Raw genomic sequence first — 24,814 nt, 5'->3', positions numbered from 1 at the left:
CTATAGCCTAAGACTGCTGAATCATTAGCAAGTGATATAGTAGTTTTCCTTCTGCCTAACATTTCTTTTTTAAAACCTGATCTGCATAATATATACAACAGATCAACCATGAGCTTCAATGGTAATTTGGTCACGCTTGAGTGGAAAAGATTGTGATGCAACTACTTGGATGCAAAGTTCAACATTCATGTGTAAAATCATTTATAATTGTCAGCTTTAGGCTACCTGAAACTGCACAGCAATGCAGCCACTGCATCTCACATTTGGGTGACTTGCAGATCAGACTGCTGGTATCTAGTCTTCAAGGGCAGACCCATACAGAATGCTGAGAAACGTCAATTGATTCAAAACACCCTGTCATTTCGCTGGGCGTGGACAGAGAAAGCACATAAGACTGTACTCCAACAACAATGGCCCATTAGTTTCTGAGCACAATTCCAAGTGCTATTGTTCTGAACTTCACAGCTCTAAATGGCTGGGAGGGAGTTGTATAGAATTTTAAAGAATATCCATTCCAACAGAGATACACCTAATCCCTTAAGATTTGCCAGGGAGGCCCTGATTAGATGCAACACTGGCATTTACCAAAAGTCAAGACTTTAGACCTTTTCGTGATAGACCCAAAGCTACATAACCCTTTAGACACCTCTATTTGTTCCTCACTTGCTTCAAAAGGCAGGTGAAGATCTTGTTCAACAGGACTTTTGGTGATGTTGTTGTCAAGAGAAATGATGGGCTGCGGTTCTGTAACTGACCAAGGATGACCTTTACAGCTTTATCATGTTATTGGCAAACAATGTGGTATTAAAAATGTAGTAAATAAACAGACTCTAGCCACAAGGGAGAAGTAAATTACACATGGCACATACTCCTGTGTCACAATCCAAGCAAGGCTTTTTCTCCCTTGTTAAAGAAGAAGATTAAAACTTTGCAGGCAGGAGAGAGAGAGAGCAGAAGAGTGGGGATTGGAGGAAAGAATATCACCCCCCCCCCACTTACCCACTTATCCAGGGGCACCTGTGCCAGGGAGCCGGTGCCTTGGTAGAGATCCAGGGTGAGCTGCTCCAAGCTCAGCTTCTCCTGGAGGAAGTGGCCCAGGTACCTCTGCAGCAGGTACCTGCAGGCCCTTTTCTTGATGGATTCCGAGAAGGGCCACGGCATGACAGCGAGCGGCGTGTGTGTGCCTGTGGCGCACCTGTTACCAGAAGACTGGAGGGGGGGGGGGGAGAATATAAATCTCGGCCCCTTGGGCAAAGGATAAAGGGAAGGCGAAGAGGTGGGAGGCTGGAAAAGAACAGCGGGGGGGGGGGGGGCGCGCGCGCGCGCGCGCGGAGGAGAGGCTGTCAGCAGACAGATGTTACCACCAAGGTCCTATGGAAAGGTATGAAGTCTGGCGAGGAGGCAAAGAAAACGGAAGGGAGACGAAGGAGGGGACTGGCCTCCCCTCTGTCGGGGGGCTGCCCGGCTCTCAGTCTCCTATCCCCCCCGGACGGCAACCGGCTCCAGCCCCTTCCGCGCGAGGTGACTCCATTCCCGACCCTTCTCACGCCACCGCCGCCATTTTCTCTCCGCGCGCCCCCCTCTGCCGCCCGGCCCTCAGAGGAGGGGGCGGAGCTTCGAGGAGGCACGTCAACCCGCGGGGTCGTCCTTCGCACCCCGCCTCTCTTTTTCTTCGAAGGGCCGTCGCTCGGCCTCCTTTTGCCCCGCCCCTTTTCCCCTCCCCCCTCTCCTCACAGCGATGAAGCGCGGCTGTTGTTGTGCTCCCTTTGCCCCGCCCCTTTTCGTAACACGCTCGGCTAGACGTCACACCCACAGGCTGTTGTCGTCGTACTTCTCTGGCGGGGGGGGCGGGGCGGAAGTCACGTGAAGTGGCTGCCTGTGGCGAACGTAGAGATAAGGTGAGGGGAAAGAGGAATGTATATATACAGCCACGGGTTCTATTGGAATATTGCAAAATGAGTGGCAGAAGCGGGGAAAGCAAATTCTTTGTGGCTTGGGAGGATGGTTGTGTGCGCGCTTGCTGTTGTTGGCATCAGTTAGTCTGCTATTTTGGCTTATCCTGTTGGGTTGTTCATTGAAATGTCTTTGGAATAGATTGTAGCGACTCACGCTGTGTAATCTGCCTTGAGTCTCAGTGGGAAAGATGGAGTATAACTGACATAAATACATTAAATAAATAAAATTAAACGATTTGCTTTCTAAATTGCCCCTTTCATCTGGATTTTTACTCAGATAGCAGGGTTGTACTATAAGGCGGTAGTCTCAAGGAGATAAATTAGTAAAGGAACTTCACTAGTATGTACAGTACTGGCTGTTGCTATATGTATGATCCTACCAGGTAGTTTCTAGGTTGTTTAGTATGCCAGCCTTTGCATTGTTTTTGCTCTGTTTCAGTATTTTCTCAATTCTGTATTGGATGTCTGCTGCTGTTAAATCTTTGCAGTTTTGCATGGATATACCCTATTACCTTGTTCATCGAAATGGACTGTCCTGGCTCGCACTGAGTAATCCGGCTTGAGTTGCAGTGAGAAAGGCGGACTATAAATAACGTAAATCCATAAGTAGTGTGAACAGACGAAACGAATGGTGCGAACTTTTCCAATGAAGACAGCGCCAGGGGGCTGACTGTCATCCCATCATTCTAGCGCCTCCCATTCTATCGTTTCGGGCATGGGGTTTTTTGCCTCGTATATGTTCGATGAGGAACCTGCAGCGGCTGCTTGCGAACGGGGTTGCTCTGGCCTCTTGGTGCCTCTTGCCGCCTTCGCTCGGCGGCCGTCACGTGACAGAGTAGGGGGCGGGGAGAGAGGAAAACCACCGTTGGAAGCGAAGGCGGGAGCGCCGCTTTTTCTTCTCCCTCCTCTGTCGGCGCTGCGGCTCAAGGGGGGTCGGAGAGTGGACGAGGCGAGGAATGGGCTAGGGGTAGGTGAGCGCGGGGGGGGGGGGAGAAGGCGGCGGCTTGTTGCATAATTTGCTGTGCCTTGAAGCGAGGGGGAGGGCAGCGGCTGGGGGAAGGGACAGGAAAAGGACCCTGTAATAGGACCGCACGGGCGTCGTGTTACGGACGGCGAGTTGGGAGGGAGCTGGGTTCGAATTCCTGGGAAAGTACCTTGCAACCTTGGGCTGCTCCTACTCCTTCCTCCTAGCTTCCCTTACAGAGTTATTGTGAGGACAAAACTAAAGGGGAGGGGGAGTCATGCTGCCCTGAGCTCCTTGGAGGAGAGATGGGATGTAAAGATGGGCGGAAGATAGGGTTGCCAGCCTCCAGTGGAGATCTCCTGGAATTGCAGCTATCAACAGCAGTGGTTTCTGTATGGCCTTATGCTATTCTAAGATCTGCCCCCAGCCCAAACCCCACCCTTCCTAAACTCCAACCTCCCAAGCCTCGGCTCCAGGAATTTCCCGAGCGAAAGTTAGCAACCCTAGCTAAAAATAATAACTAGAAGCAGGCCGGCTTCTTTTTCTTTTCTGATTAGTAGGCAACCAGACCCCAGTCCGCATAGAGGGAGGTATACATGTATTGAGAGACGTGTCTGGTTACCAACTGATGAAGGGGGGGGGGGGGGAATCAGCCAGCTCCTATGCTTTTCATTGTTCAAGAAGCCAGGGGCGAAGCTGTTCACTGCACTAATATAAACATTCCGTGCTTACTAAAAATATATGCATTTCTGGCTGCTGATAAAGGCCCAGATGAGTGGCAGGTTCTGAAAGGTCGGCTGTGGAGTTCAAGTGCAAGCGCAGGGCTCCTGGTCCTATTTCTTGCTTTAACGACAGTGCTGGTAATGTTGGGCCCTTGTTACAAGCAGCCCGGTTTTGTGGGGGAGATGCCTCTTCTTGCTTCCTATTCACAGAGATGACTTGCAAATGTTAAAAGGGTGGAAATAATTTCTGCCACCTCTGTTTGGGATGAGGCGGTAGAGCTGGAAGAAAGGATGCTGGAGTGAGAGTCTGTGGGAAGAGTGAGAATAGTTAGTCAGTTTGGGTGCTGCTATGTGGGAGGAGACAGGTGGGCTTAAATAGAGGGAGTGTCTTGCCTGAGGAAGCAGGTGATTCACTTGTGAACTGGAGGGTGGCAATGAGTGGGTCTGGCATAGCAACGAGAAGGTTATAGGGTGGAAAGAAGACCCTAGGCCAACATGCAAATATGACAAAGAGACAGGTGGTAGAAGGTGTCTGAGCAGACGGAAGAGGGGGTGGCTTGATGTGGGCTGAACGGAGTTGCTACATCAACTTTCTCAAAATCAGTGAACATACCAAAAGCTGTTCACTTTGGAAACAAATTGTTATGTTTTGCAAAGTGATGATGGGCTGAAATTAGAAATGCCTGGCAAGTTGGGCTGAAGAGCTGGGAGCAATTGAGGAAAGGTACAAAATAGGTTACATCTATCAGAACTATAGAACGATGTAAGCAGGGTGGATTTGATTTAAATCAAACTGATTTAAATCATGATTTAAATCATGATTTAAATCACTAGTCAGTAAGGCTTGATTTAAATCATAGTTTTCTACATAAAGACTAATTCTTGCTGGTATAACTTCAAGATGCAAGTAGATGAAGATTTTTAGAATAACAATTTTTCATATTAGTTTTACAGTTGTATAAAATATTGATTTTAATACTATTAGAAACACATTATAATTTATTGTGAGATGAATTATCCCCAGTTTAGGTTAATCATTCATATTTGGACAACTTTTCTGTTGTACTTTATTGGAAGGAGAAAAATAATCATTACCTTAATAATAACAATTTAAATAGTTTTATTTATTCAACTGAAACAATAACATTACAGCATATGTTATTTCCATGTTTGTTAACTAATTTGGCTAAACAAAATATATATATTTTAAGAAACTTAGACTGTCAGCCCAGCCTACACATGAAAAACTTAAATACTGTCCTCTGTAGCTCACTCTTCATCTTCTTCTTTGTTCATAATCTGGAAAAGAAAAACAAGCTTTCCTGCTTTATCGGGTCCCAAACAATTTCTCAATTTAGAATGAATGCGTCCAAAGGAAGAGAATATTCTTTCAACACCTGCAGAAGAAGCTACTACTGTTAAAAGTGAAATCATTACTTGAACAGTCTCTAAATCCAAGTGCTTAAGTGACTTCCACCAGTTCACTGGTGTGACTTTCTTTAAAATATCTTCAGCAAACATATATTTCTTGAATGGTTCCCCCTTAGCTCTGAAGTTTATTATAGTTGGCATTACAGATGGATGATTGCTGGATACCCATGTCATAGCTAACTCCTCTTCCTCAGCACTTAAGTTTTGACCCTGGTACTGGATATTGACAATATTTGCCAAAAAATGAGCTGGAGACAGTGCTTGTCCCATTTGCTTTTTTAATGCTTGTAATTTAATTCTGTCCATGTGTAGTTCTGTTATTAAGTGTTCACTCAGTTCCTTCCAAATTTCAACAGCATCAGCAATAAAACAGCTATTTTTCTGTATTTTGTTTAAAGCTTCAGAGATGGGTTTCAGGATGCTCAGCATATGTTCAACATTTCTCTTAAGCCCAATGTTGAGGATTTTGGCCGTGACAGTGCCATCTATTTTATCTCGATTTTGTTCACAAACTGTCATCAGAATAGATACATTTGCAGCATTGTCTGTGACCAAACTGCGTACTAGACATTTGAATTTTTGTTCACGTTATTATAGCTTTTACTGCCACTTCTTGTAAGTATTCTGCTGTGTGTGCATTTCCTGACGTATCAATTGTTTGTGCAAGGAAGACTTTCCCTTCTTCTGTTGTTATACAAGCACATACAACAGGATCATTGTGGACATTACTCCACCCATCAATACTTGGGTTAACAATTCTACCCTCCAGAGCTGTTGCACATTGCTCCATTTCTCTGTCATACACTTTTTCCAGCAGTTTCCCTGCAACATCTGCTCTGCAGGGTGGACTGTATCCTGGTCTCAGTGACTGAACCATATTAATGAAATGTGGGTTCTCAGTCAGACGGAAAGAAGAGTTCGTTGCATAAACAAACGGGGCAATTTTTTCATCAATCAACTCTTTTTCTAATCTGCTAGTTTTTATCACAAACTTATCTATGGTGGTTCCAGGAGGGAAGGGTTTTTTCTTTCTTTTAGGTGATATACTGTGGGTGTCTGATGATGATGCAAATGAAGCACTATCCGGGATGGATAACTCTGAAACTGTAGAACAGGAGGATGGTGATCTTGAAGGTGGATAGTTTCCAGAATCCTTAATGTTGACGATGAATTCCCCTAAACAAAAAAGTCAATGCTGTTATTTTATTGTTTATACAATTTCTGCTTATTGTACAGCACTGCCCCAAAAGGAATATTTGCTTTTCTTCATAACTGTACCAAATGACAGTAACATGCAGTAATAATAAGAAATATAATTTTGCTCAAACGTGACAGTTCAAGGCAGTCTTTAGAAATATGATTCAATAAAAATGTTTACCAACCTGAAGATCCTGCCTGTTCAAATGTGTTTCTTTGGTCATCTTCATCACAGCACTTCTCATGATGTTGCCTCATTTGGGCCACCAGGCCTCGCATTTCTTTGTTGCAGTGTTTGCATTTTGCACGCATGCCTGCCTTACCGATAGGTAAAGGAACTTCATTAAAGTATTCCCAAACTGGGTCTCTTTTACGGCCTGCTGCCATTATAGGTTTTTTCCTCCAAGGAAAGAATGTGATAAACCTCAGGTCATACACACAAAAGATCCAAAGACTTGTGCAGTATTGTGCTCAAAAAGTTTCACTTTCATTTTGTACTGCTTGCCCCTCCCTCCTCACACTTAGTTTCTTCTTGTGCAGAACAATCAGAAAAATATTGTTTCTATTCACTGAACTTCTTGAAACTTAGCACTGGAGGGGTTGATTCTGTCTTCATAGGTTTGTAGAACAATAGGATTAAGGTCTTTTTCTCAACTCTGTTCATGTTATAACATTTTTGCTGTGAAGAAGAGGCATGTGATCTCTGCTGAGCTGACACAAATTCAGTTTTGAGAACTGCAAAACCAAGCATCTGTGATAATATCTTGTAGGCAGAGAAACTGCTCAATAATCTTACAAAAACCTCTGGAAGAGCATGACATTGTGAATGGATTAATGGAATTTATTTACCAAAAACATTAAACATATACAGCCTTATTCTACATAATTAAAAACTAATCTTTATTTCATGATGGAATAACCTTTGGATGGTAATATATTTTCCTCAAAAAGCATTTTATTTTAAAAAAATCCAATTTAAATTTTAAAAAATCTGATTTAAATAAAAAAAATCTGATTTTTTTGATTTTTTTAAAAAAATCATTGATTTTTATCCACCCTGGATGTAAGGCAGAAAAGGGTTAGCTGTGAGGTATCTTGTACTGAGGGCTATTTTGGTAATAGATTTCAGAACCATCATGTTTGAAACCGCAGCTTGCTTTTGCTACGAGTACCTTTTTTCTCTCTCTTTCACTCTTGGTAGGCAAAACTGGAAAACATTTCATAAATAGCTATTTTGGAAGTCCTTTTTAGCTGCTAATGATAAATATCTACTCACCTGCTCACATTATTTAATCCCTGTTATTAGTTTGGGGACTGGTTTCTATGTGTGAATTACCTTGTTACTTTGCCCAGTTGTTAATCGGCCCAGTGCTTTTTCAGTGCAGAAATTGCTGGCTGTACTCATTACAATCAGACTGTGAGTGACATTCTAGAGAGCTATGGTGAGATTACTATTCTCATTCTTACCCCTTATTGATGCTTATTGAATTACTTCCTTCTGTGAACTAAATGGTGCTGTTTATACACTTCTTACATGGTAGTGCTAATTCATAGCACAAAAAAAAAATATATATGTGATTTCTAAATGTATTTTCACTTTTGGCTCCCAGCTGTCTTTTGCTCATATATTCCGCGCCCCCTCCTCCCGGAATTTTGGTTCATTTGGGGAAATTCATATTGAAGTGTCATTCTTATCACTGTCTGCTGTGAGGCTTTCCGTTGCCGGAAATAGAGCTTTTTCTATGATTGATCTTGTGTTTGTACCTTCCTCTCCCTTCTTGAGATCCAAGAGAACCGCTCAGTTGATTTTTTTTTAATGGTGAATGAGAACGCTGTCCTTCCACCAAACATTCTGTGCTGATTTGAGCATGTTGCTGTTTTATTTTGATTTAATGTAATTTTAGTTGTGATATTTTAATCATGTGTTGTTTTGAAGAAATGACTGCTGTAAAGGAAGGTATAAATATAGATACTAATAAAAATGAGCTGAATGCAACATTAGTTTTGCCTTTTCAAACCTGGGAGTTCATACTGCTGATAAATATTGTGTCAGTAGATCATGTTTTTAAAAGATCAAAATATTGTTGCTTTGAATATATTTTGTAGAATTTGTATATAATTGTATATTTGTATATAATTTTGTAGAATTTTTCATCTTCCTATAAGACTTTTTAATTCAAATGGTTCAATAAATTACTTTCTAGTGGCAAATTGTATTTTAATTCTTTGTGCATTTTTTTGCTAAAATTTAACATTTTTAACAGTTGGTGACACAGCAAATTCAAATGGATTACTTGACACTGTGAGCAATATGTGTAAGTTCTGAATGTATTTAAATTTGGGAAGTGATTAACTTATATATTTTATTTTTAAAATTATGTTCTGTACAGAATGGAGACTGACGATAATCCTATGGAATTCACCAATAACACAGGTGTGGAAGACGATTCTGAGTTCAGGGATTTTGAAGGAACAGATGTGAAGGACATGAGGCTAGAAGCAGAAGCTGTGGTGAATGATGTGTTGTTTGCCGTAAGCAACATGTTTGTCTCTAAAAGCCTTCCATGTGCTGAGGATGTGGCATATATCAATGTGGAAACCAGGGAAAGGAACAGATATTGCCTCGAGCTCACAGAAGCTGGACTTAGGGTAATTGTTCCTCTTGTGATCTATTTTTGTGAAGAAAATGTTAGCTGCAAAATATTTACAGTGTAATCCTAAACTGAGTTACTCCAGTCTAAAACCCATTGATTTCAGTGGGCTTTGACTGGTGTAACTCTTCTTAGGATAGCGTTGTTAGTAAATTGTTACAGAACTAGTACATTTTAAGTTGTTACTAGGAGAACTGACACATGCTAGGGGTGTTCTTTAATTAAAAAAAAAGGTGTTTGCATTTGTTTGAGCAGCTCAATTGGCCAGCATTGACCCAGAGTCGCTATTCTTTCCCCTCCTAGATGCAATTCTGTGTTTGTAATGGCTGCTTGACAGGAAGGAGTGCAACTTATGAGACTTTCCCACCATAGGCAGTTATGAGGAAAGCCCTACCGTTGAATTTTTGTTTCTTAGGAAAGCGGTTAAAAGACAGGAAAAGGTGGCAATCCTAGTTTGCCTAAATATTGTTGGGTTGGACCACATAGAACACTTAAGTTTTTTGGGTTTTTTTACGTTTATACCCCACCTTTCTCCCCAGTGGGGACCCAAAGCAGCTTACATCATTCTTCTCTCCCACTTTTTTCTTGCAACAAACCCTGCAAGTACGTTAGGCTGAGTGTGTGTGACTGGCCCAAGGTCACTCAGTGAGCTTCCATGGCAGAGCAGGGATTGGATCTCAGGTCTTCTAGATCCTAGTCCATCACTCTAGCCACTACACCACACTAGCTTGTCCAAGTGGAAATACAAGGAAGTATCTCAAATAGGCTTTGCACTACATCAACTTGACTGTATTCTGTATCACATTTTGCTGGCGCAAGACACACATTTCGGCAACCACCCTCCATTGCTGTGGCACCTTCCTCTGTTTTGAATGCTTACTGTTTCGGCCAGTTCAGTTTTGACCAACTGATACATCACTTCAGACTTTATACAGCAAGAGCCTTTCAGTGTCCGGGCCCCTGTATCTCCATTGGTTAGGTGGCTGTTGAAACTAATTTGTTTAATGCAATGCTGCAAGAGGGTTTCAATAGTTGCATCTTCTAAAATTAGCTTATCTGTGCTAAAATTAGCTTATCTTAAAAGTTGGTGCTCATGATTTAAAGAAATCCAGGTGTCTTGCATCCTTGGTGATCCATAACTTTATAGCTAATAAATGACATTCCTTTTCCTATAATACACCGCCCCCCTGCCCCCCCCCAGTTCTCTGAAACATAGTATCATCACTGAAAAAGCTGGGGGAGGGGGAATATTAATGGTCAACTGTTGCATTAGGGATAGTCCATCAAAGCTTTAATTGGCACATTTAAATTGTTACATTGGTCTGACTGACTGCGTTGCCCTGTGTTTCCTGGCAATATCACCAGAATGTTCCATCAGTCATCTTTGTGCGGGTACTGTAACTTAGACATCTGAAAAATACAAAGACTGGCTTCTGGGTCTCAAACTTCTGTGTCACCATAAATTATGCATGCCTCAACCAAACGTATTACAAACTTCTCATTCAATTGTGTAGTCCACCAGTTTTTCATCAAAGACTTCTAGGGCAGGTCGCTGCAGCCCAGTCTTCTGATAGCTTAACTTAACTAAGATATCTTAACTTAGAGAATCTGGCCAAGTTTTCTTACCTGCCAAGTCTGCTACAGTCAACAGTAATACTGTGGCTAACCTCAAATGTTCAGCTTTATGATTGGGTTAACTGAAAATAGAGAGGTCTTATTACCACATACCCTTTGGACATCTACTACTTATATTTCCAACTAAGTGTAAATCACTGTGCCCATATATTGACCACTGATGCTAATATATTTGGTGTCTCCTTTCAGGTGATGTATTTTCAGTTCCATTTTAAACAGAAACTCAAGATTGTGTGCTTCTTCTCTTTTTAGACCTATTGCCAGATGGCTCATTAGACAGACTCATGTAGATAGCATGCGTGACAGTGTTCTGGATCCCTTTTTCAGTTCTGAAATGTTACTTTCTTTTTTGCAGGTGGTTGGTTATGCTTTTGACCAGGTGGATGATAGTGTACAAAATTCATACCATGAGACTGTCTACTCTTTGTTGGACTCTGTTAGCCCAGCGTATAGAGAAGCTTTTGGAAATGCTCTGCTTCAAAGACTAGAAGCCTTGAAGAGGGATGGGCAGTCATGATTGAGTCTGCAATAAAAAATGAGCTTGTATTACTTTGCTTTCAAAATTCTTTCCTTGCTTCAAGATTTGCAATGGCACCAATTTGTTGACTATATAATTGCTCCTATTGTTCTGAGTACATTCCCCAGTCGTTTAAGATAAGGTGGTTAAATACACAGTTTCTGGCCTGGGTTAACTTTTCTTCATATTATCTGGAAAATGATTGAGTGTTCTATAGTTTTGGTGTCTTTGTAAAGTGGTATTAACCCAAAGCTTGATTTTAACAATTTTGTAAGTGGGATTCAGTTCTTCTTAAGAACATAATGCCCATTTAAGATTTGCACAATTATATGTAACTGCATTTAGAAACTCTCATTTTTCTTTTTCAGAACTAACAATTAGTTATTTGCTGTAGCTAAACTTCATAAAATAGAAAAGAGTTTGTTCACCTCAATTTTTTGTGCTGTGTATAGGCCTAGAAATGTTCTAGTTCATTCACTAGAGAAAGATTACTGTAAAATTAAATAAACAATTTAAGATTTACTTATGAGCATTCCATAACATGTTATGTCTAGAACTTGTGACTGAACAGCTAGATGCATTATTCGTTGTGCCCTGTAGCATTTAGTAAGCTTCAAATACTAAACAAAGGATGAACTGTTGGCATAATGAATGTATTCATCAACAAATGCAAATTAGATAAGCACAGAGATGAGGAAGTAAAAGGCTGCATTCTTCATACAGATCATCCTGCATTGCTTTGGTAAAGTATTCATGTAGTATAAAAATATTTAAAACTGTGTTATTTACATAATGCACAATATATCTAAAAGTATTTTGATTCCTTATTTGTTATACCTACAGTATTTAAGTATTTATGTAATGCCTACTTTTCCTCCAGCCACACTAACTGTACTGTAACTTCTTGTCAACGTACAATTTTATATTAGTGCATTGTACTGGTTCAGTACCAAGGCTGAAATTGGTATTTGAACTGGGAGATAAATAAGTGTCTTAAGTACAAAATTCTTTACCTTGTAATGCTGCTGTAGCTTCTCAATGTGCTATGCTTGGGGAGGGACTTGTTTTAAAACAAAGCTATTGATTTTCAGCTGATGAAGTGTGCATTGATACACTTTGTTAGGTAATGCTAATTCTTTGTTGTTTCTCAAAGTGATGAGCTTACAAATTCTCTAAATCTTTGGGTGTTTATACTTGTTGCACTTTTTAACTCTGAGTGATGCTGTCCCTACCCTGCCTGAAAATCTGGCCCAGTGACTGAAGGCTCTCTTAGCTTAGTTGAAACATTTATTTTAGCTTTGTATTAGTTATGCTAGAACTATAATAAGGACCTACAGTATAACCTTATATTTTGAAGCCAGTGAATATTTTCTTACCTCTTTAAAACATGAAATGTTTCACGCTTCCCTTTATTCTTGTACTTAACATTATTGTTAAAAGTTCATTATGTTCTAAAGAAATTGAGCAGATGCTCACTTACAGTCCATACGTGTAGCATGTGCGTTAGACCTCCATGAGGAAAATGTACTTTGCCCAGTTTGCTCTCAGTACTACCTTGTGAAGAATGCACCCATGTTTGTAGAGCGCATAGTTAAATAAAGAAATCAACTGTTAACTTTTATGTTTCTTTGTTGTGAAAAGGAACTCCAAATTGACACACGTGAATGTTCCTAGATTTCTGAATCAGGTGCCTCATTTTTCCATATGATCAAAATTGTCATTAAGCTTAGAGTTACTGCAATTACATACACAATACATTGGTGCGTGCCTTATATGTAATATCCTATTTCCCAGAGCATTTTAAAGCCATCAGAATGTCTTAAAATGATATCTACTAATTATGCTTCTCAGGCTGTTATAAGATTTCTACTCTATGCTTTCCACTTCATTGGTGGCTCTAAGCAGCTTACAAAAATTGCACCAAATAGAAAACAAAATACCATGTTAAGACGGTATTAGAACAGACAACATCATAAATGGTCCAACAGTGCACCATATATTGCCTATTAATCAAAAACACATTTAAAGAACGTTGCTTTTTATAAGAGCTTCTAAAGGCCAACAGAGAATATGAGCTCCTCATTTCCTCTGGAAGGCCATTATTCCAAAGGAAGATTGCTTCAGGATGGGCCAAGAAAATCTTGTCACCCTAAAAGATGATAAACTGCAGGAAGAATACAGTTGTTGCACAGATTGATACAGGATGTAGTTCCTAGGATGTGAAGGCTTTAAGAACCAACCCCAATCAACTAGCTGCCATCAAGAGCTGAGCTATAGCATTCTGCTCTAATTGCAATTTCCAAGTAATCTTTAAGGGCAACTAAGTAAAGTGCATTGTAGTAATCATTCCTGAAGATATAGTAGTGTGAACTGGCCTAAGGTTGGCTGAGTCCAGAGGGAAAGAGAATTTCTATGCTAGATATAACTAAAGTGTTCTTTATTGCCATTTAATATGCTGCTCTGGCACCAATGTCAGATCAAAAAGCATCCTGAATTCATCCTTGCCCACTATGTGAAGATCCATCCAAAATATGTACCAAACTCTCAGAATATCTACCTTGCCAATCAGTCTTGTCTCCACAGTTTGGTTTGTAATTCCTTCAGCCACATGACTGCCATCTAGGCAGCAGCCAAGAACAGAAATGGCTGCTTCTGAAGGTTTATTTATAGATAAAAGAGTTGTGCATCCTCAATATACTGACAACATGCAGTCCCTAAACTTCAGAAGGTCTCATTTAGCAGCTGAGCATATATTTATGTTAACACCGATGGAAGTAACAGTAATGTTTGTGAAATCAGGACGACCTAGCAGACTTCACATTGTTGATAATGACTCTCTGGGAACAGTCTGAAAAGACAAAAACCACTTAAGCTCTGGTTCGTCGTATACTCTGCATTGTAAAGTGCATTTAACAAGATATACTTAATTTTTATTATCTGTATTATAGTCTGCCTTTCTCACTGAGACTCAAAGCAAATTACATGGAGTATTGATAACAGTCCATACAAAGAGACATCAAATAAGCATACAGTATATTAATATGAGGAGCTATCTAATGAGCCAGAACTAGGATTACTGAAATCTGACTCATAGCATCTTAGGTTTGATAGAGAGTGTTTATATAATAGAAAACAATGAAACAATAGGGTAATAGGTACAGCAAATGGATATCTCCTATACACAGTGTTAAAATCCACAATCCCTTTACAAAGCCCCTTCCAGAACTATTTTACCTTTGTAGAAAGGCTTTCCTGAACAACTCCATTTAATGTAGTTTGGGGAATGACGGGCACGGGAATCATTCCACAAACTACATAAAATATGGAGGGGGCACAAGAGAATGCAGGTATATGGACAGCTGTTGATCTTGCTAGTCCACTGTATAAATAGCTGCAGGTAGGTCAAGAGGGACTAAGAGATGACCTTCCTCTTACCTGTTTATATAATTAGATCAGGGTGACAGAAGAATTTCCAAGCCATAGCCTTGCAAAGCTAGAACGTTTCTTGGGGAGGATGAGTAGTTTCATGCCTCCCTTATTGTGCAGAGCAGCACGGCTCATCAGCCCTATTGAAAGTGTGGCACTTCTGGAGTTTTGCAAATAGGTATTGGGCACCGTCATAAAACGGTTGCTACGGAAGCAGGTGCCAACCACAAAATGTTTTTGAAGGGGCGTTTACAGCAAACCTAAAGGCATCTTCTGAAACAATTTCTGCTCTAGCGAAGTGAAGGGAAAAGCCATTTCTGGCTCTTTGACTCAGAGAAGAAGTAGGCAGGTGCTAAGAAACCCATTGGTCAGAGTTGGTCTCTGAAGTGCAAGCAGACTCGAATCTTGCACTTTCATTGTAGATCAACACGGCTACCCACCTGAAGACGTTTAGTATTACCTTGTTTATTTTTGCTACAACATTAACAGGGCTAGACGACCCCCTCGAATTATCGCATCCCCAGAAAAAAATGAAATGCCAGATAATGTAGTTAAGCTACCATAAAAGCGTGGTTTTGCTGGTGAGCGAGCACACAATTTATAGAATTAACCTCTATGCGAGACCTTCGTTTCCTTCCTGAATCTCTCTGAGAGATCCACTCGGTTAATAAAACTGATCGCGCCTTTTCCTACTTCTCATACTTACTCTATTCTTGTCATACCTATTTGCATTGACAGCGCCCACTCCAACGAAAGCCGCGCCCCCTCTGCACATAAGCCCCGCCCCGAATCCCAACTCTCCTTCCCCCGGCATCCTTTCGCCTTCCTACTCCAGAGCGTGCTTTGGTTGCTTAGCAACGGCTCGGCCTCTTTGTAAACCGCAGCCATGTCGGAGGAAGAAGAGGCGATCATCGAGGCCGAAGAGGTCATTCGGTGCCAGAGGGTCTTTGTGAACCAGCTGGACTCATACGGGGGCCGCAACATTGGGAAAGTGAGAGGGACGGCTGAGGAGGGGCGGGGGGAACCTCCGAGTGCGTGTTGGGTCGTGGTTAGTGGGAGAGATCCCATTCAACTTTGTGGGTGGCTTTGGGCTGGGTGTTCATTTTCAACCTAACCTGCCTCACAGGAAGAAGCTCACGAAAGCTCATACCCTACCGCTAGTTTTGTTAGTCTTATAGATGCTACTGGACTCTTGCTCTTTTCCACTGCTACAGACAGACTAACCCACCTTGATCTTCCTCACAAGGTTGGTGTTATGAAGATAAGAGGGAGGAAGAACTGTATGTGTTAAGGTTGCCAATCTCTAGGTTGAGCCTGGAGATCTGCCAGAATTAGGGTAGCTGGGTCCAGATTGGGAAATTCATGGAGATTTGAGAGATGGCCCCTTGAGAGGGTGGGCTTTGGGGAGGGGTATCATTCCATATCCCACCTTAGTGAGGTATCATTCCATACAGTTCATCTTCCAAAGCAACCATTTCCTCTAGCGGAACTGATCTTGGTAGTTTAAAGATCAGTTGTAATTCTGGGATCTCTCCAGTCATCACCTGGAGGTTGGCAACCCTATCTGAAATCACAGTTCCTCCACACACAACAGATATAAATTCTTCTGGAGAAAACAGCTGCCTTGTAAGGTAGACTCTGTGGCATTATACCCCTCTGAGGTGCCGCCCCTCCCCAGACCATCTCTAAAATCTCCAGGCATTTCCCAACCCAGAGTTGGCAACCCACTGCTGTCCTGAGCTCATTGTAAAAAGGGTGGGATTAAAAGCAATCTAATAACTAAAATATTTATTTGCTTCATTTCACACCCCACTTTTATCCACCTAGGATGGTTTACAATATTCTCCCCTTCTCCATTTTATTCTCCGACGAACCCTGTAAGGTAGTTTAGGCTGAGTCTGTGTGACTGGCCCAGACTGGTTCTCCCACTTTGCAAACACTGTAACCACTAGGCAACGCTGACTCTCAACTTGTGCACACACGTCTCACAAGGTTGCTGTGGAAATTAAACCAAAGAGAGAACTGTGTATACTGCTTTAAGCTCCTTGAAAGAAGTGTGAAGTTTAAAATTTAATAACACAAATCTCACATTGTGAAGATTAAATGGAGGAGCGGAGAACCATATACGCTGCACTGAGCTCATTTTCCTAAAGGTCAGTGCAAACATGCAATCTTCACTATTGTGTCTACTGTCTTCATTGGAATTCTTGATTGCATCCCACCACAACCTATGTTCTGCTGATGGATTCCTTTTCCACTATCAGCCATGCATGGTGCCTCCATATGGTATACAATGCAGCTGTATATCTGCAGAAATCCAGTAAAGGCCACCCCACTAGGAGTAATCTTACTAATAATTGCATTTGGAAGTAAGTCCCGATCAGATGTCCCACTTCTTGCAAACTGTTCATTTAAATGTGTTCACTTCCTCTATTGTTTCACATCATCTCTTGTTTCTCCATAATTAATTACTTCTATGACACTCCTTTATGGAGAAGAGGCTGTTCTCTTTGCAGCCAAAGTGAGTTCCCATTTTTTAAAATATTTGCATTGTAGTTTCATAATTGCACAATGGTGACAATAAAAATACAAGAAGAATGAACGAATAAATGAATGAATGAATGCTTTTGCTGCAAAGATGGGAAGCTGTAACTAAAGCTTTGGATGGGGGAGGAGAATTTGAAAGTAAGCATGAGGTAACTGTTTAAGCTAAAAAGTAGAAGCTGTTTTAAAACAGCAGGAAGGCGGAGGAAAATATAAAAAGACAGTAGTTCTGGGAAGTCTTAATAACATTTTGTTTTATTAGCACAACTGACACAGCAGTGAAACAATGGCCACGAATAAGATCTGGAAAAAATTCAGAAAACACTGAAACAAATGGACAACATCATCTGCATTTGCCATAAAAATGGAGAGAATTATGCCTATTCTTGACAGTGAGAATAGCTAGTGAGTAAACAACCCTAAAAATCAGAGTAAGGGTGAAGACATGAAATCAGAGGCAAAGATCCAGAAACGACAGGGCAGTTGTGAACAGTGCAATCATACATCCTTCTAAGACCATTAAAGCCAATGGATGTAGAAGGGTGTAACTCTGCTTAAGACCACACTAGAAGTCTTTCTGATCCTTAGTCTTAGCCCTGGCTAGCCGGTTACAGTGTGTCGAGCTGTTATTCAGCTTCACAGTAAAAAAAAAATGACAAAAGATACTACTGAAGCCGGAAGTTGGTTATCAATCATTACATCAATATGAATTGGGCTCCCTTTTGTTATCTGATTGGTCATTTTCTTGTCAACGTTTAGTATTTGTCCACCTGTGTGATTGGAGCATCTCTGGAAGAAGTAGCAGAAGAAGAGGAAGAAGAAGATGAAAGTAGATCAATTGGTGAACTTTCACCTGCTAAACCAAAGGAAGGACTATACCAAATAGTGGGAACAGTTTCACAGGCAGAGAGTGAGAAACCAGATTTTGCTCAGGAAATATATATCGTGAGTATCAAACCAGTTAAAATGTGTTAAAATGCCAAATTAATTTAGATAACCACTTAAGGGATTTCTCAAATGGTAGGAAAGGACAAAAATAAAGTGGCACAATATACTAGACAGTCATGAGAGATTCTGATTCGTTTCAGATACAATCCAGGTGAAGTTAATTGTGATAAAGTTCCATTGAAGCCATGGGATGAGTTAGTTGTGGCTCACATCTTACACTCACCATGTGAGAACAGACTAGCTCTGCCTCATTGAGAATTGTGGAGACTTCTTGCCTACTGGCAGGAAAAAACTACAGGAAGGAGGAAACTAAAGGAAGGAGGAACCTTTGCCACTTTTTTCCATCTATTGTTTACCCCATCTTAGTGTTTCTGCAGAGTTACAGAGGGCAGCCTTTGGGTGTATACAAATATACCACCGAAGGAATGGCAGGATGGTTTTGCTGCTTTGTAAAGCATGGTGGTACTTCTGTTCTGAAGCAAGCCTGTTCATGCAGGTTTTCTGAATAAGGGGACTTGAATTGGGAAGATCTGCCTGTGCGAAGCATTTATTCATTGGCTTCTTTTCATGGTATCATGAATCCATCTCCCATCTTCTCTGCAGTTCTAAGTTCTAAGCAGTTTTACAACTTTTTAAAAAATTACATAAAGTATAAACTGTGAGGGCGGGGGTGGGGGCGGGGGGGAGGTGGAACGTTACGATTGCCACAAGGGCCAGACCAGCAGCATTTTGTGCTACAAGATGTGGTTGGGAGGTTTCTTCATGATTGTTACAAGGGACAACCAATGAGTACTCTGCAAAGCCTTCTTCTCCAGGAAACTGAAAGAAGTAGTTTTTAACCAGACTTGATTCAGTTTGGAAGTGTTTACATTTGTTTGAAATGTAGGATGGCAGATCCACGTCAGAGTTACAGCTCAAGCTACGTCCATCTGTCTCCATCATTTTTTAAATTTTTGTTTACTTCGTTTATACCTCGCCTTGCTCTCCTGTGGTGACCCAAAGCCACTTACATCATTCTCCTTTCCACTTTGCCTTGCAACAAGCCCTGTGAGGCTGAGAGAGTGTGACTGACGCAAGATAACCCAGTGAGCTTCCAGGGCAGAGCAGGGAATTGAACCTGGGTAACCCAGATCCTAGTCTGTTGCTCTAGCCACTGCACCACACTGGCTCTCACCAGCAATTAAAGGTTGTTCTGATACAAAATTAACTTCTTTGTTTAAAAAAAGGCTGAATCCACACTTAGCAGCATAGCGCTAAACAGTTGGAATGACAGCGTCTTCCTGGCGCTTTTTCTGACGTCATCGCGCCATGAGAGCAGCGTCGTGGCGCAATGACATCATAAAACGTGCCAGGAAGACGCTATCATTCCGACTGTTTAGCCCTATGCCGCTAAGTGTGGATTCAGCCAGAGTCATGGAAGATCCTGCTCTTTAAACTCAAAACGGGGGTCTGCAACCTACGGCTCCAGAGCCATATGTAGCTCAGTACAGAGCCAAATATGGCCCTTTATAAAATAAAAATGAAATCTTTAGGTTAAAGTCTATTACAGGGGTAGGTGGGATGCTAGAATAACCAGTATGTGCAGCGAATGACTGGAAAAGATTTTGGGGGGACTGGAGGGCTTCTTAGATTGCTTTGCAGAAAGGGAAATGATAGAGATAAACAGTTGCCAGTAATCATGCATGAGCCATGCACAGATTTATGCGAGTGTACCAAACGATAATAATAACATTCGATTTATATACCGCCCTTCAGGATGACTTAACACCCACTCAGAGCAGTTTACAAAGTATGTTATTATCCCCACAACAAAACACCCTGTGAGGTGGGCGGGGCTGAGAGAGCTCCAAGGAGCTGTGACTGACCCAAGGTCACCCAGCTGGCTACCAGTGGAGGACTGGGGAATCAAACCCAGTTCTCCAGATTAGAGTCCTGTGCTGTTAACCACTACACCAAACTGGCTCTTGTAAGATTCTCCTATATATATTTATTATTGTAAGAATTTGTGCGCACCACTTGCTAATAAAAGACTTGCAAAAAACAGAGTTTTGGCCTGTAGATACTTTAGGGATTATTAATCAGCACGTTAGTTATCTGGAATGTTTAGTTGCATATTTTCAGTAGTGCAACTGGGCTTTCTTATACTGGCCTCTTGCTAAGAATTTTGATATTAGTGTGGCTATTTAATTGCAAAATGAATCCCAACCTAAATTGTTATTTGTTTGTATAGCCACTTTTCACTCCAATACTTAGTAGTTGATGCTTGCTTTAATTTCTTGGTAGGAGTGGCAAGGATTAAAGAGGTGCTCTTTTTAATATGCGTCCAAGTCAAGCCTGAGAAGCTTATGACATTTTTTAAATGTCTCTGAGGATCTCTCTTTGAAATAGGGAGGAGCATCCCCATCTGTTAAATGGAATTTAGAAGATGGAGGAACTCAGAGCCAAGCTACAAGTGACGCCTGACACAGGTTGGACACTTGTCAGCTTCCCTCAAGTTTTGATGGGAAATGCAGGCATCCAGGTCTTGCAGCTGTAATGGAGAGCCAAGCTGTAAAACCAGGACGCCTACATTTCCCATCAAAACTTGAGGTAAGCTGACAAGTGTCCAACCTGTGTAGGGCATCACTTGTAGCTTGGCTCTCAGTCAGAATGCAGCTTCAACTATAGCTGCAGTGAGCTGTCTTTCAGATTTTCCTCTGTAAAGGGGGAGTATTACTTGCACAAGTTTGTAAGAATGACAGATGAGACAATGAATTTAAAGCTTTCGGTACTTTTCACGATCTGTTGAAATGGTGATTATTAGAGGTGTCCAAGGTTCAAAATACATTTGAGAGCCATTTCATACATTGAGCAGGCATGTGGCATAGACCATTCCAAATAGGGACAAATGAGATTAGTTGGAATGCCTCCCCATTGTCAAGTCTTTCTTTGCGTGCCTAGCCTTTCCCCCCCGATAGCTTTGTGCAATGAAGCTTTGATTTGGAATCAAGCAGTCCTCTCTGTACATAGCTAAACCCAGGGGACATTTCGTAGAAAAAGAGCTGGAGGAACTCATTAGCATAACTCACACTCATATGCCAGGCCACTTGCTATCACTGGAAGTGTATCATTGGCATAACTGATTTGCATATGCCATACCCCCTGACATCACCTATCCTGGCTGTTTTGGACCCAATCCTGGCCATTCAGGGCCAAAATTGGGCCCAAAATAGCAAAAAGGGGCTGAAAATGGCCCAAAAGGGGCCCAAAATGGTCAGGATCGGGCCGCTGCTGAGTGGGAGAGTGATCCACCACCTAACAGAGGCCTGATCCGGGCCGTTTCGGCCCCAGTCCAGGCTGAAACGGGCCCCAAATGGCCGAGGGTCAGGTGGACAGGGCCACCTGACATGTGATCTCTTTGGGGAACTGCCGGAACTGCGTTCCTGCATATTCCTCCTCGAAATGAGCCCTGTCTAAACCACATGCTCTGCTGAACACATCAAGCAACTTGGAAATGGGCATTCAAAATTCTAGTATCGAGTGTACCTACCTGGGCATCCAGGTCTACTTTAAGTCTGGACACTGGATATTGAAACTAGAATGTTGAAACAGGACAACAGCAGTTTCTTATCCCAGGTGTTTTGGTTTGTTTTTAGACTCCTTCTCGAGATGAGCTACTGAGCCGCATAGCAGAGTGTGATGTCATTATTTATAACATCACTGAAGATGAAAGCCAGATTGCAGAAGCAATCTGGGCAGCTACAGGTTGGGACAGTTTCTTTGTTATCTAAAAGTGGCATGGGGTGCATATATAACCTATCTGCCAAATCAGGGAAGTGGATGGCAGATTAATTTCCAGCAGATATAGGGATTGCAGAGACTTGAATTCAAATCGTGTCTGGGCTGCAGATTCGTTGGGTGATCTCAGGCCAATCTCTTCTTGTTTATGTTTGGTCTCAGACCTCTTTGTGTCATAGAAGAAGGTACTTTGCTCATCTCATCTGCAAATTTATCCATACATATTGAGCATGTGTTTATCCAAATGTCTGTATAAGCTAAAATCTTGGTTGTGCATATCATTTATCATTAAACCTGAACAATGGCGTCGGAATGTGGAACAAAAAATCCACATAATGGGGACATGTACAAATAGGAGGTATTTTGCTGTAAGCACGGGGAAGCAAAAAAAAAAAATGAAATGTAAAAAATGCATTGTAGGGTTAAGAAACCTTAAAGCCATGATGCTTCTTTAGGAAAATAATGCCACAGATCTCATAAGACTGCATTGTAAGAACTCAGGTGCCATGTTGAGGGACGCTAGACCAATCACCATTGAGGAGGATTCCAGACCTCTGCTATTGGCAGTGGAGGGGAGGTGGATGGAGACAGAACAAAAACAGTAAAATAACAGGAAAGGAAAGGAAAAACTGGAGGGAAGAAGAACAACAGAGATAAAAACCTGAAGAACACCAGAGATGTTTTGCTTTATGACATAATATTAATCTTAATTTGAGGGAAGTCCAGGGCCTTTTCTCCAAGAATATTTATAATGCCATCCTAAGCAGAGTTACACCCTGACCTGGATAGCACAGGCAAGCCTCATCAGATCTTGGAAGCTATGCAGGGACAATCTTGGTTAGTAATTGGATGGGAGACATCCAATGAAGACCAGGGTTGCAGAGGCTGGCAATGGCCCACCACCTCTGTTAGTCTCTTGCCTTGAAAAACTCCAACAGGGCTTGCCAAAAGTTAGCTATGACTTGACAGTGCTTTCCATCACCACGAAGCATCTAAGCTAAAGGGGATAATTCTGTTGAGGATGGCACTGATATCGTCATCAAAGTTAAGCGGGACAGTGATCTCTTTATAATAACAAATACACTGTAATTTGAATATCTAGCACTGCATGAAGAGATGAAACAATTTGAGAAACAGAAAGTGTTCATTCTGCTATCAACAATCATGACCTGGGCACGAAGCAAACCTCTTGATCCGGTGAGTGAAGAGGAAGTGAATAAACACACTTCTGATGTTTAACATTAGCTGGCACAGTAAAGTTGCACACAGCTTTGCCTTGCTAAATCTTGGCAATATGGGGAAATCTCAGTTGTGTGAATAGTCTGGCATGGTTCCAAAATAGGGCGATAGGCTGCAGAAGCCTCAGCTTTTCGATCTACTTAAAAAATAGTTTGTCTATAATATAGTTTGCATTAATTCTTATAATTTATAGCGACTCTTCTGTTAAACAATCCTCTGATGAAATATAAAATGACTTTACCTATCTTGGCTGCTTCCTCATGGGGGTGGAAGCAGGTGGGACGACGTCTGAATGTTTTGTCCCTATTCTTGTTGCTGATGTTCCCACACACTTTCCTCCCCAGACTGAGTGAAGGTGATGCAACCACAAGTTCTTCCTCCTTTGAGCTGGATTGGCTTGAAGGACAAAGCCCCAGAAGTCCGATGAGTCATGCTCACAAAGAGCACAATAAGAGCACCCGTGGAAGCTTCCCGCAAATGTGGGGGCGTCCAGCTGTCTGCTGGGGGTGGGGGGAATCCTTTGTTTGCTTCCTTTATAAGCATAAACTGAATAATTCCCATGGTCACATTTGAAAAAAGAGTTTGTCCTCCCCTCCCACCCAGGATGATCCAGAAATACCTTTCACCGAAGAAGACTATCGCCGAAGAAAACCTCACTCTAACTTTATGGAACATATTAATGCTGAAAAAGTTATTCTCAAACTTGGGAAAACGGTGAGTATTACTGGGGAATCATCTGTCTAAAGAAAAGAGAGAAAATACATGTTAATTATAGCTTTCTCAAATTGCTCGTGACTCACCACCTGGGGGGTGCACATGACTGAGGCTAGGGAGGTGCTAAGAAAGAATCCCCCAGTCTGATTGGTCTCCATCTCTGCACAAGGGAGGGGTGACTAACACTGTTACGCATACAGTAAGGTATACTGAATGGGGGTCTCTGCGTAGGTTTGGCTTGTAATTGAGACCATGTTTTCCTTCCGTCCAGCAACTTTGACAGCTCTTTGATTGGCTGGAGCCATCCTTTTCAGAGGCAATATGGCCATACTCTCCCCCGGCCTGGATGGTCCAGGCTAGTGCAATCTCATCAGATCTAGAAAGCAAAGCAGGGTCGGTCCTGGTTAGTACTCGCATGAGAGACCGCCAAGGAAGTCCAGTGTCACTGTGCAGAGGCGAGCAATAGCAAACCACCTCTGGCCGTCTCTTGCCTGTATGGGGTTGCCATAAGTCAACTCTAACTTGAGGGTGCCTTATACACACACATGGGGACTGTGGCTTAACGATGAGATTGTGCTTTGAATCCAGACAGTCCAGTTTTCAGTCCTTGGGATCTCCTGTTAAAGGATCTTGGGAATCAAGGCTGGGAAGAAGGATCTCTGCCTGAGATTCTGGAGAGCTTCAGCCAGTACAAGTAGACAGTGTTGGGCTAGGACAGGCCTTTGAATTAAATAAATACTGATTGCTATTGATTCACTGTCTTCTATTGCTGATCTACTGTTTTGGTTCTGATTGCTGTCATTTTACTGCTCCTTATTGCTGCTTTTTCTGTTTTACAGCCAAGTCTTTACATTTCGTTTTATGGTCTGCCTTAGTTGCTTTTTTACCCTGATTGATTGTTTTAGCATTCATACCTCTTTTGTGAGCCTCCCTGGTCATTCTTTGAAATTAAACAGTGGGAATACAACATTGAAAAAAATAGATGGACAAATGATCTAACCCAGCACAAAGCTGATTCATAGTTTTCTCCAAATGTACTCTTACGTTGCAGCTTCCTTAAGCAAAGTGCATTTTTAGCTGCAGGTGTCCAGCAG

At 41.8% G+C, this 24,814-nt stretch overlaps 3 protein-coding genes across 3 annotated transcripts in view; 2 read left to right on the top strand and 1 right to left on the bottom strand.

Annotated features, from left to right (window-relative positions):
• Positions 1 to 1,203, bottom strand: part of ATG2B (autophagy related 2B) — a 55,488-nt gene extending 54,285 nt beyond the window's left edge. The window contains 1 exon segment of the mRNA XM_054970741.1: positions 1,000 to 1,203. Coding sequence (XP_054826716.1) covers positions 1,000 to 1,161 — 162 coding nt within the window. The 5' untranslated portion in view covers positions 1,162 to 1,203.
• Positions 1,204 to 2,814: 1,611 nt separating this feature from the next.
• Positions 2,815 to 12,675, top strand: GSKIP (GSK3B interacting protein). The gene is made up of 3 exons (XM_054970178.1): positions 2,815 to 2,922; positions 8,660 to 8,918; positions 10,911 to 12,675. The coding sequence occupies exons 2-3, from the start codon at positions 8,661 to 8,663 to the stop codon at positions 11,070 to 11,072; spliced, it is 420 nt and encodes a 139-aa protein (XP_054826153.1). The 5' UTR covers positions 2,815 to 2,922; position 8,660; the 3' UTR covers positions 11,073 to 12,675.
• A 2,706-nt stretch (positions 12,676 to 15,381) lies between these two features.
• Positions 15,382 to 24,814, top strand: part of AK7 (adenylate kinase 7) — a 49,522-nt gene continuing 40,089 nt past the window's right edge. Inside the window, exons 1-5 of the mRNA XM_054971611.1 lie at positions 15,382 to 15,489; positions 17,802 to 17,987; positions 21,626 to 21,734; positions 22,870 to 22,964; positions 23,610 to 23,720. Of these exons, the coding sequence (XP_054827586.1) occupies positions 15,385 to 15,489; positions 17,802 to 17,987; positions 21,626 to 21,734; positions 22,870 to 22,964; positions 23,610 to 23,720 (606 nt within the window). The 5' untranslated portion in view covers positions 15,382 to 15,384. The remainder of the gene's footprint in view (positions 15,490 to 17,801; positions 17,988 to 21,625; positions 21,735 to 22,869; positions 22,965 to 23,609; positions 23,721 to 24,814) is intronic.

Source organism: Eublepharis macularius, chromosome 2 (assembly GCF_028583425.1).
Source record: "Eublepharis macularius isolate TG4126 chromosome 2, MPM_Emac_v1.0, whole genome shotgun sequence".
Classification (NCBI taxonomy): Eukaryota; Metazoa; Chordata; class Lepidosauria; order Squamata; family Eublepharidae; genus Eublepharis; species Eublepharis macularius.
This window is presented reverse-complemented; position numbering and strand designations above follow the sequence as displayed.

What these genes read in the sequence shown, in the direction of transcription:
- GSKIP (XM_054970178.1), top strand. Translation starts at nt 8,661, where the DNA reads ATGGAGACTGACGATAATCCTATGGAATTCACCAATAACACAGGTGTG. An exon ending in TCACAGAAGCTGGACTTAGG is followed by an intron (nt 8,919 to 10,910) that starts GTAATTGTTCCT and finishes TCTTTTTTGCAG; the next exon opens with GTGGTTGGTTATGCTTTTGA.